At 36.6% G+C, this 17,389-nt stretch overlaps 1 protein-coding gene and 1 long non-coding RNA gene across 8 annotated transcripts in view; one reads left to right on the forward strand and one right to left on the reverse strand.

Annotated features, from left to right (window-relative positions):
* Positions 1–17,389, forward strand: part of LOC311431136 — a 71,200-nt gene that overhangs the window by 41,623 nt on the left and 12,188 nt on the right. The window lies entirely within an intron of this gene.
* Positions 1–17,389, reverse strand: part of CDH9 (cadherin 9) — a 119,023-nt gene that overhangs the window by 11,400 nt on the left and 90,234 nt on the right. For 4 of the 7 annotated variants that reach the window (XM_084508381.1, XM_084508386.1, XM_084508385.1 and 1 more), the window contains exons 6-9: positions 14,293–14,480; positions 12,708–12,961; positions 10,677–10,813; positions 9,178–9,299 (exon numbers count right to left, since the gene is read on the reverse strand). In XM_084508381.1, the coding sequence (XP_084364507.1) occupies positions 9,178–9,299; positions 10,677–10,813; positions 12,708–12,961; positions 14,293–14,480 (701 nt within the window). Of the gene's footprint in view, positions 1–9,177; positions 9,300–10,676; positions 10,814–12,707; positions 12,962–14,292; positions 14,481–17,389 lie in introns of those variants that run through there. The other 3 variants (XM_084508382.1, XM_084508383.1, XM_084508387.1) reach the window with 3 other exon arrangements.

The following is a 17,389-nucleotide window of genomic DNA, read 5'->3' on the forward strand; positions in this document are numbered from 1 at the left end:
GTGTGCTCAGGTGGCCAAGAAGGCCAACAGCATCCTGGCTTGTATAAGAAGCAGTGTGGCCAGCAGGTCCAGGGAAATGATTGTCCCCCTGTACTCAGCTCTGGTGAGGCTGCACCTGGAGTACTGTGTTCAGTTTTGGGCCCCTCGCTACAAGAAGGACATGGAGGTGCTTGAGCGGGTCCAGAGAAGGGCGATGAAGCTGGTGAGGGGTCTGGAGAACAAGTCTTATGAGGAGCGGCTGAGGGAGCTGGGATTGTTCAGCCTGGAGAAAAGGAGGCTCAGGGGCGACCTTATCACTCTTTATAAGTACATTAAAGGAAGCTGTAGTGAGGTGGGGGTTGGTCTATTCTCCCACGTGCCTGGTGACAGGATGAGGGGGAATGGGCTAAAATTGCGCCAGGGGAGGTTTAGGTTGGGTATTAGGAAGAACTTCTTTACTGAGAAGGTTATGAGGCATTGGAACAGGCTGCCCAGGGAAGTGGTGGAGTCACCATCCCTGGAAGTCTTTAAAAGACGTTTAGATGTTGAACTTAGTGACATGGTTTAGTGGGGACTGTTAGTGTTAGGTCAGAGGTTGGACTCGATGGTCCTGAGGTCTCTTCCAACCTAGACAATTCTGTGATTCTGTGATACTTGCTGAAAAACTCAAAGAGAAAATATCCTGATATTACAGCAAACAGAAATTGCAGTTGAGTATCTTTGGGCTTTTTGAGCTGTAATCAGTGCAATGTTTGTAGGATCTGGATTTGATTCCCTTCATGTGCAAATTACATGGAGGAGGACAATTGTGCCAGGCATAGAGGATGATTGCAGGTGAATTTGTGATTTTTTCCAAATGATGAATAGGTGAAAGGATATTAGAAATGTTACCTAATTAAGTTTTTGCTTTTTTTTTTTTTTTTTTTTTTTTTTTTTCCAGCTATACAATAAAAGAGATTGATGTTAATTGATGTTAATGATAATCACTGCAGAAATGAATGAGATATGACTATCACTATTTTGCATTAAAACAATTTTTTTGGGGGGAAAAAAGTACTGTTTTGTGTGCATTTTGCAATTTCATATTGGAAATGTATTCTTCTTCCATTTTAAGCATTTATGGACATTGAGCTATGACTACTCTTCTCCAAGAGTTCAGAGAAAGATCTCTGACATAGTAAGGTTTATGAGGGACGTGTTATTTCAAGAAAATCACTTTAATTCAAATATAAGTTAAGCACATCAGGCTTAGGGGATAAAAATGCATTCCCATTTCCTTTTTTCTTACATAGTTTCCCTTGAGAATGATTACAATTCAGAAAATATAACATTACTGCTATTATTTAGAGGCTGTGTGTGCATGTGCACTTTTATGCACTTAAAGAAGCAGTCTTATACTCAATGAATCCTTGTGGGTAAATTTGTTAGTGGTCACTTGTCTTTGAGTGTACTGAAATTTTAAACTTAGTTATTGACACAAAGTATTCTCTGAACAAAGTGGTTTTGGTAGCTCAGCAACATACATGTATAATGAGTTGTGAGGTATTCCAACTGGAAGAAATTTTTGGGAATTTCTTTCATGATGAGGTCAGAGATTTTTAGAGGATATGGGTCTATCTCCCATTAAAAATGTTTTTTTTTCAAATGTGGCAATAGTTTGGTTACACTACTGCATTTATAACTGTGTTATATATATATATATATATATATAGTATATATTGTGTGTATATATATATATATACATATATATATATACTGTGTTTCTAAGGCCATGACTTACACAACAGTCAAAACTGTTATTGCAGTTTATGTTCAGGCTATTTTATCTCTAATCATATTATTCTCTGGGAAAAAAAAAAAAACAAAACAAAAAAGAAAAGTTCAGAAATAAATAGACTCCCTTATAACACTATATAATATAGTAGCTACATCCATAGAAATAGCTTACTCTATCTTTCTTCGTGTTTTTTTAAAAACACAGTGGGTAAAACCTAGGTGGGGGCATTCTGTAAGAGTTCAGATGTTCCTGATGCTGCATTTTTGGACACAGAGAGCTGCACAAGTAGGAGTTCTGGGTCATGGACTCAGCCTTGGGACTGTCTCTAAAAGGAATACAGGAACCATTAAAGCAAACGTTAAGCTAGCAGTGCATCTCTAATGATATAGAGCACCAGCTAGTCACCTTTTAGGTGAGGTTCTCAGCGTTTGCTGGCTTGGCATGTCATCCATATGAAACGCAGTCACATCTTGGCTCCAGGGTGCACCTTTTAACAATGCATCATCAGTCTTCAGACATTATTAAAAGGTTCATTGAAGAATGTTGAACTAGGTGAGGTGGACAGGAAAATACTTTCAGGTTAAAAATTTCTACCTGTATAAGAATATTTGAAACAATTTGAATGTCTACAATATAATCTGCTACTTCTTTTCAAAACAGCAACATATTGGTGATAGCTGTTTTATTTTTAAACTTTTTTTTTTTTTCAAAATTCCTTCTTCTAAAATTTAGTTTAAATAAAACAGTGAAAATCAATATCCCTTTCAGAGGATTTTAAATATGCTCTCCTTTTTAGAAAATGCTTTTCTGAAGTTTAAAACAATCCAATTTTCAAATAGCATGGAATTCATACCTCCAGTGTCAGAGAAGCAAGACCACTGGAGACTGACAGTGAGAGAGAGACTTCACAGTAGTGGCTGCAGATATTTTTTTTTTTTTTTTTTTGTATGGGATTACAGACCTGCAGAGGAACAGGCCTTGAATGTTTGGGCATTTGCTCATTACATTATGTTCTTAGTTAAAACTACATATTGAACAATACAGAGAAATTCTTCAAGTGCCATTTCAAATGCCATTTTTCTACTTACAGCTGCTTCTAAAATATGACTTGATAATATCACTAGACACTTGAAGCAAGAATGTTTGAGACATTTTGTCTTTTTTTTTTTTTTTTTTTTTTTTTTTTTTTTTTTTTGTGAAGTGGTTTAGGAGAGAACAGAACAAATCCTGGATCTTGGAGCACTGTCTTTGTCATTTCTTGAAATGTATTAAAATTCTTTTGTGCAACAGATATTTCTCTACGTTCGATCTGACCACATTATGTTCAATAAACTGTGAAAAAAGCATATGGTAAAAGACACTGATTTTGATAGTAATCAGAAAGTAATAGTTCACACTGCGGGGAAATGAGGGTTGAACAACTCGGTGTTTCTCTTGTCCTTTCCTTCTCTTGCCCCTTTTCCTGCCAGTGCAATCTAGTACGCTCAATCAAACTAATTTTGAATACATTACTAGCACAACACAGTGGTGAGTGGGTGGGATAAAGATTTTGTAGAAGATTTGGAAGCAGCTACTTTTCTCTAGGAGTGAAGTAATAATTGTACTGTTCAAGTATCCCCAAAGGAAGTGTTTCAAAATCAGTGCAGTTGTAAATGGATGCCCATCTTTCACAGAATCACAGAATCACAGAATTTCTAGGTTGGAAGAGACCTCAAGATCATCGAGTCCAACCTCTGACCTAACGCTAGCAGTCCGCACTAAACCATATCCCTAAGCTCTACATCTAAACGTCTTTTGAAGACTTCCAGGGATGGTGACTCCACCACTTCCCTGGGCAGCCTGTTCCAATGCCTCACAACCCTTTCAGTAAAGAAGTTCTTCCTAACATCTAACCTAAAACTCCCCTGGCTCAACTTAAGCCCATTCCCCCTCGTCCTGTCACCAGGCATGTGGGAGAACAGACCAACCCCCACCTCACTAAAGCCTCCCTTGAGGTACCTATAGAAAGCGATAAGGTCGCCCCTGAGCCTCCTTTTCTCCAGGCTGAACAAGCCCAGCTCCCTCAGCCGCTCCTCGTAGGACTTGTTCTCCAGGCCCCTCACCAGCTTTGTCGCCCTTCTCTGGACCCGCTCAAGCACCTCCATGTCCTTCTTGTAGCGAGGGGCCCAAAACTGAGCACGGTACTCGAGGTGCGGCCTCACCAGAGCTGAGTACAGGGGGACAATCACCTCCCTAGCCCTGCTGGTCACACTGTTCCTGATACAAGCCAGGATGCTGTTGGCCTTCTTGGCCACCTGAGCACACTGCTGGCTCATATTCAGCTGACTATCCACCATCACTCCCATGTCCTTCTCTGCCTGGCAGCTCTCCAACCATTCCTCTCCCAGCCTGTAGCTCTGCTTGGGGTTATTGCGCCCCAGGTGCAGGACCTGGCACTTGGCCTTGTTGAACTTCATGCAGTTGACCTCAGCCCATCGGTGCAGCCTATCCAGATCCTGCTGCAGAACTTTCCTACCCTCAAGCAGATCGACACATGCACCTAACTTGGTGTCATCTGCAAACTTACTGAGGGTGCACTCGATCCCCTCATCCAGATCATCGATGAAGATATTAAAGAGGACCAGCCCCAGCACCGAGCCCTGGGGGACGCCACTAGTGACTGGCCTCCAACTGGACTTGACTCCATTCACCACGACTCTTTGGGCCCGGCTATCCAGCCACTTTCTAACCCAACGAAGCGTGCGCCAGTCCAAGCCAAGAGCAGCCAGTTTCTTGAGGAGAATGCTGTGGGAAACGGTGTCAAAAGCCTTGCTGAAGTCAAGGTAGACCACATCCACAGCCTTTCCCTCGTCCACCCAGCGCGTCACTTTGTCATAGAAGGAGATCAGGTTCGTCAAGCAGGACCTGCCTTTCATAAACCCATGCTGACTGGGCCTGATCGCCTGCTTGCCCTGCAAGTGCTGCATGATGACTCTCAGGAGGATCTGCTCCCTGAGCTTCCCTGGCACTGAGGTCAAACTGACAGGCCTGTAGTTTCCCGGGTCTGCCCTCTGGCCCTTCTTGTAGGTGGGTGTCACATTTGCTAGCCGCCAGTCAACTGGGACCTCCCCCGATCGCCAGGACTGCTGATAAATGATGGACAGTGGCTTGGCCAGCTCCTCTGCCAGTTCTCTCAGTACCCTTGGGTGGATCCCATCCGGCCCCATCGACTTGTGCACATCTAAGTGCCGTAGCAGGTCACCAACCAGTTCTTCATGGATAGTGAGGGCCACATTCTGCTCCCCATCCCATTCCACCAGCTCAGGGTACTGGGTATCCAGAGAACAACCGGTATTGCCGCTAAAGACTGAGGCAAAGAAGGCATTGAGCACCTCCGCCTTTTCCTCATCTCTTGTAACTAAGTTTCCCCCCGCATCCAATAAAGGATGGAGATTCTCCTTAGTCTTCCTTTTTGTGTTGATGTATTTATAGAAATGTTTTTTGTTCTCTTTAATGGCAATAGCCAGATTGAGCTCCAGTTTGAGCAATCTCATGTGTTCAGGCAGGGTTCAGGCCTGTGCATCCATGTGGTGTTGTCTACAGAGAGAAGCCTCAGGAACATGTGGGTAAGCTTGAATAGACTTTTGATCCTGATCCTTTATGCCTTCAGAAATTCTTTTAAAATACCTGCCACTTGACAAAGCTTTGTGTTTGGTAATGTTTTTTTTTTTTTTGGTAAGATTTTGGTTTTCAGGCCTTGGCTCTGGGCCACAAACGTGTTGACAGTTTTAAAGCGGGACTGATTTCTTGTCAGAAATCAGAAAATTCTCCCTTGAACTAGAATTCTTATTTTAAAGCAAGACAGACTGTTGTGTCTCACTAGATCAAGCCAATAAGTGCTTACCTGGAGAAGTCAGGTAGAATGTACAAACTAGTGACCACTAATTAGCAGCAGCATCCACATTAAACATGTGATTTCTGTCTGCCCTATCTGAAAAAGGGAGGATGGCATAGAGGGTAATGAAATGAAAAATCTGCCACCTTTCCTAAAGAGAAAACAAACTGTGTTCTGATGCTTGAGAGCCCCTGTATGGTAGGAAAGAATATAACATCAATGCAAAATAGCAACCCAGGTTGTTTTCTTAAATATTATTGGTGGATGTTGAATTGTTGTTACTAAAATGTTCAGCTGAATCAGTCTCCTTTTCAAGTAAATCTTCCTGGTTTCCATGGAGAGGATTCATCCTCTAATCCAGCTAAAAAGACCCAATTAATTCCTGTGACAAGGGCATGAGAGAACTTGTACCAGAGCCTTTCTCACAGCAGTCCCTGGGGCTCTAGCACACCATCAGAGGATTAGGGATTTCTAAATTTTTCAAGGGAAAAGCTGCATCATACTCTTCTTCACCCTGTGCATCAGCCATTGGGACTCAGTAGCAAATCTGTTCCAGACTAATGGATGCAATTGTTTATGCATCTCTAGTGACAAAGTTTCTCTCTATTTGTTGTTTGGAGACAAAACAGTGTCAGGAAATGAGGAAAGACTCTGTAGGATTTTCTTTCCTCTGACCCTCCTCAGGCTATCTGAAAACACAACAAATGGAGCCTCTAATATCTGCTGATGTAGAGAATGAATGATACCAATAGACGGTAGTGAGCAATATTTGATCGTTCTGCTTGCTTTGTGATGCAAATGGGATTTAAAGACCACTGTAATTAATAGTTGGGCTAGATTAAAAAAAAAAAATCTTTTAAAAATGAACTAAATATATTTGTCTTCTCAATCTGTCTCTTCTGTTACTGACATCAGATGAAATACTGCTGTGATGTGTCAAGAAGCAATAATGTTTCTAATAAGACAGCTGCTTTAGATGATCTTTTAAATACAGTGGAGTAGTACTAAATGAATACAACAAACTTCAATTTAGGCTACCTCAAACTTAGCATCCATAGCTAAAATGTTCAAGTTTGCATCTCTGTATTCATTGTTATTTTAGGCACCAAAATAAAAGTAGTTTCATTTACTTTTTTTTTTTCTTTTCTTTTTTTTTCTTTTTTTTTTTTTTTTTCTGAAACACTGTCAGCTACATCCAAATGTCCAAATACGAACTCAGATGCTTGTCTTGAGGAATCTAATTGTTAAGAAATAGAAGAAAGATCTAGATAGAATCACAGAATATCCCAAGTTGGAAGGGACCCGTAAGGATCATCAAGTCCAACTCCTGGCTCTCTCATTCTAGATTTCTCATTCCTCTGTGGCTACACCTCATGTCTTTCTAGCATATGCAGATTTTTCCAGTTAAGGAAAATAATTTATGTAATTGTATTAATACTCTAGATGGAAGGGAAAGCTAAACAATAAAATAAACAAAGCTTACCTAATGGTTCTTCGTCATTTATATCTTTAGAAAGGCATGGAATTCACCAGAAAGGTAAATGAAGCTTTGTACATAATAGGGTATTTCATCAAGTATGCCGGACTCTTTGGGGTAAGAAAACTGACAAGAGATATGCCTGGATTGAACTTGGTTCAAATATGACTAAATCTGTGTTTATTGAATGAAAATATTAATTAATGATTAATTTCATTGAAATATTAATTTTTAAACTCTGGAAGATTTCTTTGTATTGTGCAATTAAAGAACAACTCTCACTTTTCTATTAGCCATTATAGAGAGATTGTAAGTTTCAATTTCATCTTGTGCAAAGAGATTTTGTTGCACACAGAATTTAGGTCATGTGCCAGCTATTCAAAACCAATGGCTTGACTTATCTGAGGCTTGAGCTGTATTCTTATATGACAATTTATGTCATTGGTTAAGACACTGTGTTCTGATCATAAGCCTCAGTTGTTTTTGAAAGATGCACCTTGTTCATTTTTCTGATATTATAATTCCCTCCACTGTTTTAATTCATCACTGCCTTTGATATGGATATTTTTCCATATACATAATTTGCATCAAAAATAGTAGGACTTTCCTGAAAAAGAATTAAATAATGGTCAGTTACTTCAAAGCCTATTGATTAACGGTTCTATTACACTCAAACTATCCTCTGTCTTTATAACCCACTTACCTAACTTACAGTATTAGGTGCAATGAATGGAAAACTAATACATTGAATGCACATTCCAGTAATTCACACTGGTAATTCACACTGTCCCCTCTCTCTCTCTTTTTTTTAATTTTTTTTTTCTTCCCCATATGTTAAACCTGTAGTAAAACATCATTTGCATTGCAACAGGTAAACTGCATATGCTTGCCCCTCCTAGAGTTCTGCAAGACCCGAGATTCCAGACCAATGCTAGGTACAATTTATGCTACTTTCATGCAGCCACTGTGGCTATGTTAAATGCGACACTGAATAGAGACCAAAGTCTCTGCATCAGCATGTTTTGTGGTATATATCTATATCCCTGGGCCCTATAAAGCCTTTGAGTGGTCACTGTGCTCTAAAAACACAAGGACAGACCTAGGCTGAGATTAGAGTTCTGTCCTGGCCTCTCTGATAAATCAGGAACAGACTCAGGTGTGTGCTAGGGAAAGTAATGCTATCAAATGTTTTCCTCCTCTCAAAAATGAAGAAGAGTTAAACTTAGGCCCATGCTAGAAAAGCAATTTTTTGGTATACAATCAGCTCTTAAATCCAGTTCCTTGGTAAGTACTTTCAGGATTAAAAATAAGCCAAACACATGTCCTTCTTCACAGATAAACTGAAAAGATGACAGGCATTAACATAAGTATATGTTGGTTTTAGTGGCAGCAATAATAAAAGATTCCTGTTTCTGTGAGTTCTGCTAGTCAGTCTCCTAATAATAAAAAATAATAACTGTTCCCTGTTATTATTTCATTTCTTTTTCTTAAGTCTCATCATCCCTTTAGATTACTACAAGATTGCTGAGATAATTTAGAAAATGATATACATGATTTTTGCTCAAATTCAATTCAATTCCAAACTTACAATGGAAACAGATGAATTATCCTTTATTTTTGTGAATAACTTTTTCTTCTACATGTCCTTTACTGGAACATAATAAAACATTTTCCTGTGTTTTTGTACTTGAAGGTGTGGCTACATCAACTAAGGCTTTGAAAAAAAATTCCAGAAGGAAATGGAATTATCAGACAGTATAAAGTTTTTTGGCGCATTATGCATAAGGGGGTCTGAAAAGTTCTCTAAATGGTCTCTAGTATTAGAGATGAAAACACACCCTAAATAAATTTATGTTGGATTATATTTATTATCATATTCTTTTTGGCTAAAATTCTGCACCTTTTATCTTCTAAAACCTTTTCTGAATCAATTAGTATTTTCTGTGGAATCAGGGAATAAAGATGGTGAGTTGTTTTGCAATTATTGAAATAAAGAAACTCTGAAGTCTTCATGATGGTGTTCCAGGACAGTTTGATTAAAATTCTCTGTTAACATAAATATATATTTACCTGTCCTGCTTTTGCATTTTCACAGACGAATGTTTCATAGTATTTGGCAAATTCTGGTGCATGATCGTTTATGTCTAAAATCCGGATGAAGACAGGTATCTGGCTACTTTGTTTAGGATTATCTGAAACAAGAAAATGATTTATAGTACAAAGCAAAGTTTTCCACAACACACATTTTATGAAAAGACCTGAAAATATCATATATTTTTCAAATAGACATTAGAAATATTTTATCTCGATAATATTAAAACAATTACATTTAACTTTCTAATGATGTATATTTTGTATGTTTAAAAGTCATATCTATATTTAAAACACTTTGTTTTAGTATAGTACATTAATTTGAGATAATACAAACTCTCCTTAAATTGATTTGCACTAAAAACAGACCACAAGGTTATTACTGGTGTTTGACTTGTACTCCATACATAGTAGAGTAAATGATTCCTTTAAAGAGCTTTTTCCTGAGGCAGAGCTGTCAAGAGCATTTACTTGTTTGAACCAGTAAAGCGGTTAAAATAAATAAATAAATAAATAAATAAATAAATAAATAAATAAAAGTGGTGGTGTCATTCCTTCTTAAAATGAAGAGACAAAATTTGGATCTATGTAGATGTTAATATCAGTTAGTATTTTCAAACTTTACCTCTGAGGTCAGTCTATAGCTGTAGATGACTCATGCATTACATGTATTGAAAATGGAGACCATATTTGACCAAACAATTAAAGAGCCCTGTATGAGCAAAAGGTAACAGTCTTTCTGATGGAATATGATTTATTACCCTACTACTCTATATTACCCTACTCCCAGACTGTTAAGCATGTAGGCTCCTAAGAAGAATCCTGTAGGGAGACTGAAGAGAGTAGGAGAGAAATTGTCTCCTAAATTCATTGTTTCTTCTCTGATGCCTGTTTTTAGTTAACTGGAAGAAGGCGGCAGACAAGACATCCAGATCTGACAGGGTCAAAGAGAACAGTAAAGAATCCCAGTGAAAAACGTTGGGCCAGGGTTTGCTTCAGACCCAGAGTAGAAAGAATTTTCCTGTAGTCATCTTCAAATCAAACTATCTCCTCTGATAGAGAAGTTGAGATAAAACATACTTTCTTCCCCTGATTACAGTGGTCATTCTAAAAGTGTGTTATTTGTCCACCATGGATGTTTTTTTTTTTCCCCCCAAGGATTTTTCTTGCTCTAATGACTGAGGTGAAGTCTTTGGCACGTTGCTCCTGCACCAAATTATTTGTTGGGAATTATCAGGGAAAAAGGTAATTCTTCTAATATCTACTGTTCATGGTTGAGTCCGAGAATTCTAAATTATCTTTTCACAAATGAGCAAAGATAATTCTAAAGTAGTAAGCTGTACTTTTAAAAGTGCATTTAAGGATAACCTGTCTGTTGAAAATATTTGACAAAGGACAAATATAAATCAAAGATACTGTAAAATTCCAGTCTTATATCAGTTCTAATGTTCTATATAGATAAATGATCTCCAACTTACTGATTTCGGTTGCTATGACAGTGATGTTGTGCCAGGGAGTTTCTTCACGGTCAAGTGGCTTTGAGATGAATAAGGATCCATTTCCTGAATAGATGTTGAATATTCTATCGAGGTCAGTATGTCGATCCACAGAATATCTGTCAAGATACAATACAACTAAGCATCTCTATCTATTGCTACAGTCTCCAGTTTAGCTTACAGCCAACTATAAGCATTTTCTAAGTCTAACTGTGGTTAATCAACAATATTTTCTTAACAAGTAAACTTAAGCTTTCCTGTCACTGAGGAGTGCAGTATGTTACAGAGAAACTGTTTTTTAAGAATAGTGGGCAGGAAGAAGGGCAAACTAATTACTGCAATGGCAAATTGTTAGGTTGGTATTCAAAATTATGTTTGAGCTTAGGATGTGAATGTTGAAATAACAATTGAAAATGAACATTCATAGATATGAATTTTGCAAATTAACTCTTGGAGAACTCAGCTATAAAAGGACACACATTTCAGATATAATTATCACTTTATGATAAGATACTTTTAATATGGCACAGGGACGATCAGAATGATCAGAAAAATCTTTGGATTTTCTTGTTAAGATTGAATTTCTTTAAAATCATATTTTGTAACACTTTATTTTGCTCAATTCTTTCCTATCAATGAAAAAGTTGTCTATAGATGTTTTTAAATTAGACTAATAATGGTCAACCACAATCAGGTTAAAATAAGATTTTATACTTAAATAATTTATAAATATTTCCTTTTATTTTTTCTTCTCTCACACCTCTTATTCCAAACTCTATTGCTGCAGGTAATACCAAGCTTGTTCAGAAATGCAGAAATCATGTTTACCTAACGCATGCTGAACACACAAATTTCAGTCTTATGCTTGTAACTGCAGATAATAATAGCAGATGGTTAACAGTTACAACAATTTCACAGCACTGAACAGTTACCTCTATTTGTTATGACTTTCTCAACATTATTTCTTATTTAATATAATATGTACATTAAGTAGTAAGCTATGAAACACAGCAGAGAGTGTTATGTCTACAGGGCTAATAGGGTACAGGAAGAGTAGAAATACACCATTTTGAGTATCTTAAATAAGTTTGCCATTGGAAACATAATATAAAAGCATAATACTCTGAATCCAGTTTGGTGAAAGTATGTGAGAGACAAATAAATTTCTACCAATGAGGCAGAGTCAGTGGAGGTGTGTAAAGACAATGTGCCTATGAAGCTCAGGAATTGATACAGAGAGAAGAGTGACTGAACACAGTCATTGTAAAAAAGCTGACTTTATCTCAACACAAAGTGGACTTGAGAGTTGCATCTGTTTTAGATGTCAGCTGTGTCAGCTGAGTGGATCAACTGACTCTATCAAGAACTGAGTGGATCAGCTGGAGTAATAAATGTCTCACACTGAGTTCATTAAGAGTGCAAATGTCTCCCCAGTTTAGCCAGACCATCAAGGGTGGTGATGGGTGGTGGTAGGAATATACATCTCAGCCCAACACTGGGAAGGAACTAGGAAAATAATTTTGAAAAGAGCACTGGTTTCAAGGTGGCTTCAGTCCACATATTTCTTTCCAGTAACAGGGAAGCTCAGCATTGTGACAGTGAACACATTACCAAGACTTATGTTTTCAGTATGTTTTTTGGCAGTCTGATAAATCAGAAATCCTGTGTAGCATCAAATGTCTTCAAATAAATAAATCTGATATTAAATATTACACTCTCCGTTATTGGTGTGGAATAATTAAAAGAGCCTGGTAAGAAAATTTTGGACTCTGACAAAGTACTGGAACATGATGACTGACCTTTCTTTTAACATGGCACCTATAAGCTGTAAAAGCATACCTTGTACTGTTAACTGTTTGACATCACAAGCTCCCATAGATATTTCTCTGATATTTTTCGGTGGGCCCTATAATCCTAATTACACAAATGCCTCCCTATTATATTGCAGTCTCATCACACTTTGTGTAAGATTGAACCCAGATTTAAAGCATTTTATAATGTTTAATAGCTTACTTTATTGTATTCTTTGTTATATCTGGATCTTGGGCTACAACCTGCCCAATAATGCTTCCTTCCTTTGCATCTTCATCTACTTCTATTAAATATGAGGGTCTGCTGAATACTGGAGGTTCATCTATGTCTTCCACAGAAATTTTGACTAGAGCTGTATCTTTGAATGGCCCCAGCTGAAGAAAATGAGGATCCAGATGGGTGTTGGTTGCTTCCACTCTTAAGGTGTATAACATTTTGTTTTCAAAATCCAGCTGCTGGGGAGCAAATAATAATAATAATAAAGAAAATTGTGTCAATTTACAGGAAATGTGTCAGCCTTATTATGCTAAATTAAAAGAGTAAGAATTTTTCAGAGATAAAGCTCTAAACTGTAATGCATCTTGAAGAAGATGGAGTATAACATGTTTTGTACTATGTATAAGCAAAACTGTGAGTTTTATAGGACAACAAGACAACTATGATTCCTTTGCCTACCAATTCTTCAGCTTCCTAGAAAACCAGGAGGACTCTATATATAGGAAAAAAATAATAATAATTAAAAAAAATATATATATATAAAGAAACAAAGAGGATGGATTGCTTCCACACGTAGGAGTTGCTAATGACCTTATTTTTCTCATACTTAACAGCAGGAACAAAAACAGTTATCTTACTTAACACTTAAAGGCTCTATTTCCACTTAAAGTTCTATTTCCACTTTCATCTCTCCTCCCGTCCCCCATTACCATCTATCTTTGCGTATTCTGAATCAGAAGCAACCCAGATGCTTTTCGGTATTCCAGAATGAAAAGAAAAACTGTGATGTCCGATTTCCAATCTATGTGACCTTTATGTTATACAGAACCATATATGAATGTGTATATGTATAGATATATATACATTGATATATGCACACATACACACGTACACACAGAAATACACATGTATATAGATCTGTATTATATTTGCATATATCAATTTATTGTTACTGCTAAATTCAGTAAGAACAGAACTGAAAATGGTGTTCATAGTTTAACTGTCTGAACCATAAAAGCAACTAATAAATCTGTCAGAGTGTATTTTTCCTCATTTCATTGCTCTTTAGACCTCACTGACATAACATGTAACAACTTAAGTTTCATCAAGGTTGGACTTAAACCAAGACAGATTTAAGGTACTGAATGTACCTGACTGTCAGACAGATTACGGAGTGACAGTTTGGAGGTGTAAGTTCATCAAATTTCAGGTGAGCACCCAACCCTTGTGAGCATTACTGCAACACTCAGCTGACAAACCCCACAGTGAAATGAACCCCTCCAGGTTCTCACAGCCCTAATTCAAAAGTACTGTGTGTGAGAGTATATGTATTGAACAGACAGCCACCACTGAAATATTGCTTTATGTGAAGTGACATGCCAGTAAATTTCCCTTGAGACTTGAAAATAACAGATATCTGCTGAAGAAAGAGAAGAACAAAACTAATGCAACAACTCTTTGGCAGACTTGACCCCTTGTGGGATCAACCCTCCCTTCCCCTGGAAAAAGAAAAATAACCATAACACCTGGAGAGCTAAATGTATATAACAGAGAGGGAGAAAAAATAAACCTTTTTGACAGTTATAATCCCTTCCTGAGTGTCCTTGTCAGTGACGATATCAAACATGTCTGATCCCTCCCCATTGGAGATGCTATACTCAGTCTCTGCATTTTCACCCAGATCGGGGTCATTGGCTTTAATTCTGCCAAGAGGAGTCCCAGGTGGTGCAGACTCAGGAGAGTTGAACTGGTAGGTGCCTGGAAGAATGAAATCAACTTTTATTATTTTGAGAAACTTTGTTCTACTGAATAATAAACATTTAAATTTCACCAGGATTTTTTTAAGCAACTTGAAGTTTGAAGTACTTGAAGAAAAATTCTATTAGTCATCATACTGACTTCAAAACAGGGTTTGGAGTTGATTGATAAACTGTCAGATTCAAGTGATTCTTCAAAGCTATTTAGTACTGTATGTTAATGCTTTCAACATTTTTTTTCCCAACTATAAAGAACAGAGAAGCTCAGTAATATGACAGCAATTTGAACATTGATTATCTAACATTATATATATATTTTTTTTCTCAGTCCTCCATAAATGTTCCCAGATGTTATAATTACAAGCAGTAGAAGTTTTCTGTGTTTTTTTTTTTTTTTTTTTCTTTTTTTTTTTTTCCCCCCTTGGGTTATAAGAGTTGTTAAAAACATCATGGATTGTAGCAGGAGACTAAAATAGAATAGTTTTTTGTTGTTGTTTGTTTTTAATATATTCATTTTAGGTGTACTATCTAAAAGTAATTAATTCAGCCATTATTGATAATACATACTAAAGAGTCATCGAAAAGAGCATTTGGATACATGTTCATGTTAATTGTTATAGTTAATTGAAATGCAGATACTTTCAGATTTTCTTTAATTTACTCTGCAGATAGTTTTTGTGCACTTTCTATGGTTGACTTCATTTAATGTTTTTATAATCAGGTTTTGCTAGAGAGAATTCTGATTACTTAGATATTTTAATTTTGTCTGTGTGTATGAAAAGTGAATTTATATGTATTTTCTGACAATATTTGCAATAAAATCTAATTATAAAGAAAAAAATATTAATCAGATGATTTGCTTGACCAGTTAGAAATAGACAATGAAGACCTTTCACCACTGGTAAGATACAGATGTTTCTAGATCACTATTTTCAGTAATTTGTTGGCAAGTATGTGAACAAAAATCTGATATTTTCAGCATTTTACATGCAACATTCGAGAACATAATGTTGGGCGGGGAGGAGAGGGGGAGGGAAGAATTGAGCTATGTTCTCATGTAAACAAAAAGCTTTAGAAAAATAGCATAAAAGTCTTGATATAACAAAATTAGCTGTGGTCAAAACACACAATTTGTATTTGAAGTTCACAGTAAAAACCTGCATAAGTTGTATTGACCTATAAGACAGTACAGGCAAGCATATTTCCTGCAGTTAGCCTATTTCCTATATTAACATGTGCTTTAAAATGGTCCTGAATGTTTATTTTAAGCACAAAGACTACAGAAGACATCTGAGTGTTGTATGACTCTCCATCTCCAAATGTACAGACTAGGTACAAAAGAGTGTCACTAGAAATATCCTATATTTATATAGATGTGTAACAAAATGGAAGCTAATGCTTGATGCTAAATTATATTTGTTGTTACAAATTTGATGCTGTAAGTGAAAGCTCAGCAGTAGACTCCTTGGCTGCAATCCATACAAAATAAAATGCATGTTATTCCCTTAAAACAAACAGAAAAAGGGATGAAAATTAACATTCCTGGCAGCTAACCATAAGTTTGAAGGCTAACTCGAATTTGAGGTTTGGCTGGTGAGCCAGGAATACTGTAAGAACAGATTTAATCATGTTACTTATGTATTCTTCCAGAATAAATAACTCCCTTGAGTGTTTTTGCTTCTGAAAGCATTCCTTATTTTTGTGATGCTGTGTGAGTGCTACACATTTTTGGCATGTGAGATGGCTAGTTTAGTATAGAGTATAACTGAATTCCAAATATGTAAGATTTTCATTATGGTGATGTTTGATTTTGAAATGTACAGGATCTGTGCACCTCTCGGGAAACTGAACAAAACAGATTAGTTCCTTCTTACTGCAGTTCAAACAACCTGTATTTCACAGTGCACTCTGCCATTTTTCATTATTCTATCTACTATAAGAAATCAGTCTTCAGTTCTTCAGTGCCTTGTCATTATATCCTGTTGCCTCCACTTGCTATTCATCCTCTGCTTTGGGCCACATTTTTGCTTATTGGTGCCTTATGTAAGAAAAAGGAAAAAAAAAAAAAAAAAAAGGGAAAATAATTGGTTTTGGAAGAAGCAAATTTCAGAACTATATAATCATTTGAAGGTATGACCCTGTTCATAACTATCTGAGATGATATCAAAACCTCTAGATGTATATTAAATATATATATATTAGATTTCACTGGAAATGTTGAAACCACCCTTCTGAGAAGAAATCAAATGAGTAGGAAGGGTAATCAGCAAAATGAAAATTACACCACTGAATAGATAATACAGCAAGACATCTATTGCCAACCTATGTCTTTCAGTGATATTCTATGTAGAAAATACACTGAATATTCTATGAAGCATCAAATTGTGTGAATTTCTCTATAATTATGTTCCAGAATTCCCATAATTATCAGAATTCCTATAGATTTCAAGTTTCAGCCAATCTTGGAAGAAAAATCTCATAAGGAATAAAAGCTAAAGAGACTGAGAACTTATTTTGTAGCTCTGTACATCATTTTATATTTTTATTTTATTTTATTTTATTTAATTCAGCAACAAAACTTAAAATATGCTACACTGCATTCTAGTTTAGGTTCAAGAATTCCTATTTGCCAAAATATTGTGGGCTGTATGATGCTAGAGGATACAGGAGTAATCTCCTGAAGTAAGCAGAAATTTAAGTTAAAAATTGTGGTGTGAATTTACCATGTGAAGGTGATTTTCTGCAAGTAAACTCTGAATATGAATTCAAATTCCTTATGAAGCCCATACTTTCCTTCCCCTCTTTTCTTAAAAGATGAATATGTTATGACAAATAGTGGTAAAAAAGTGATATGCAGCTTCAAGAATCCTCTCTAACCCATCTGTCATAGTTTTCTAACATTTAAAAAAA

This window comes from Aythya ferina (genome assembly GCF_964211825.1).
Source record: "Aythya ferina genome assembly, chromosome: 2".
NCBI classification, from domain to species: Eukaryota; Metazoa; Chordata; class Aves; order Anseriformes; family Anatidae; genus Aythya; species Aythya ferina.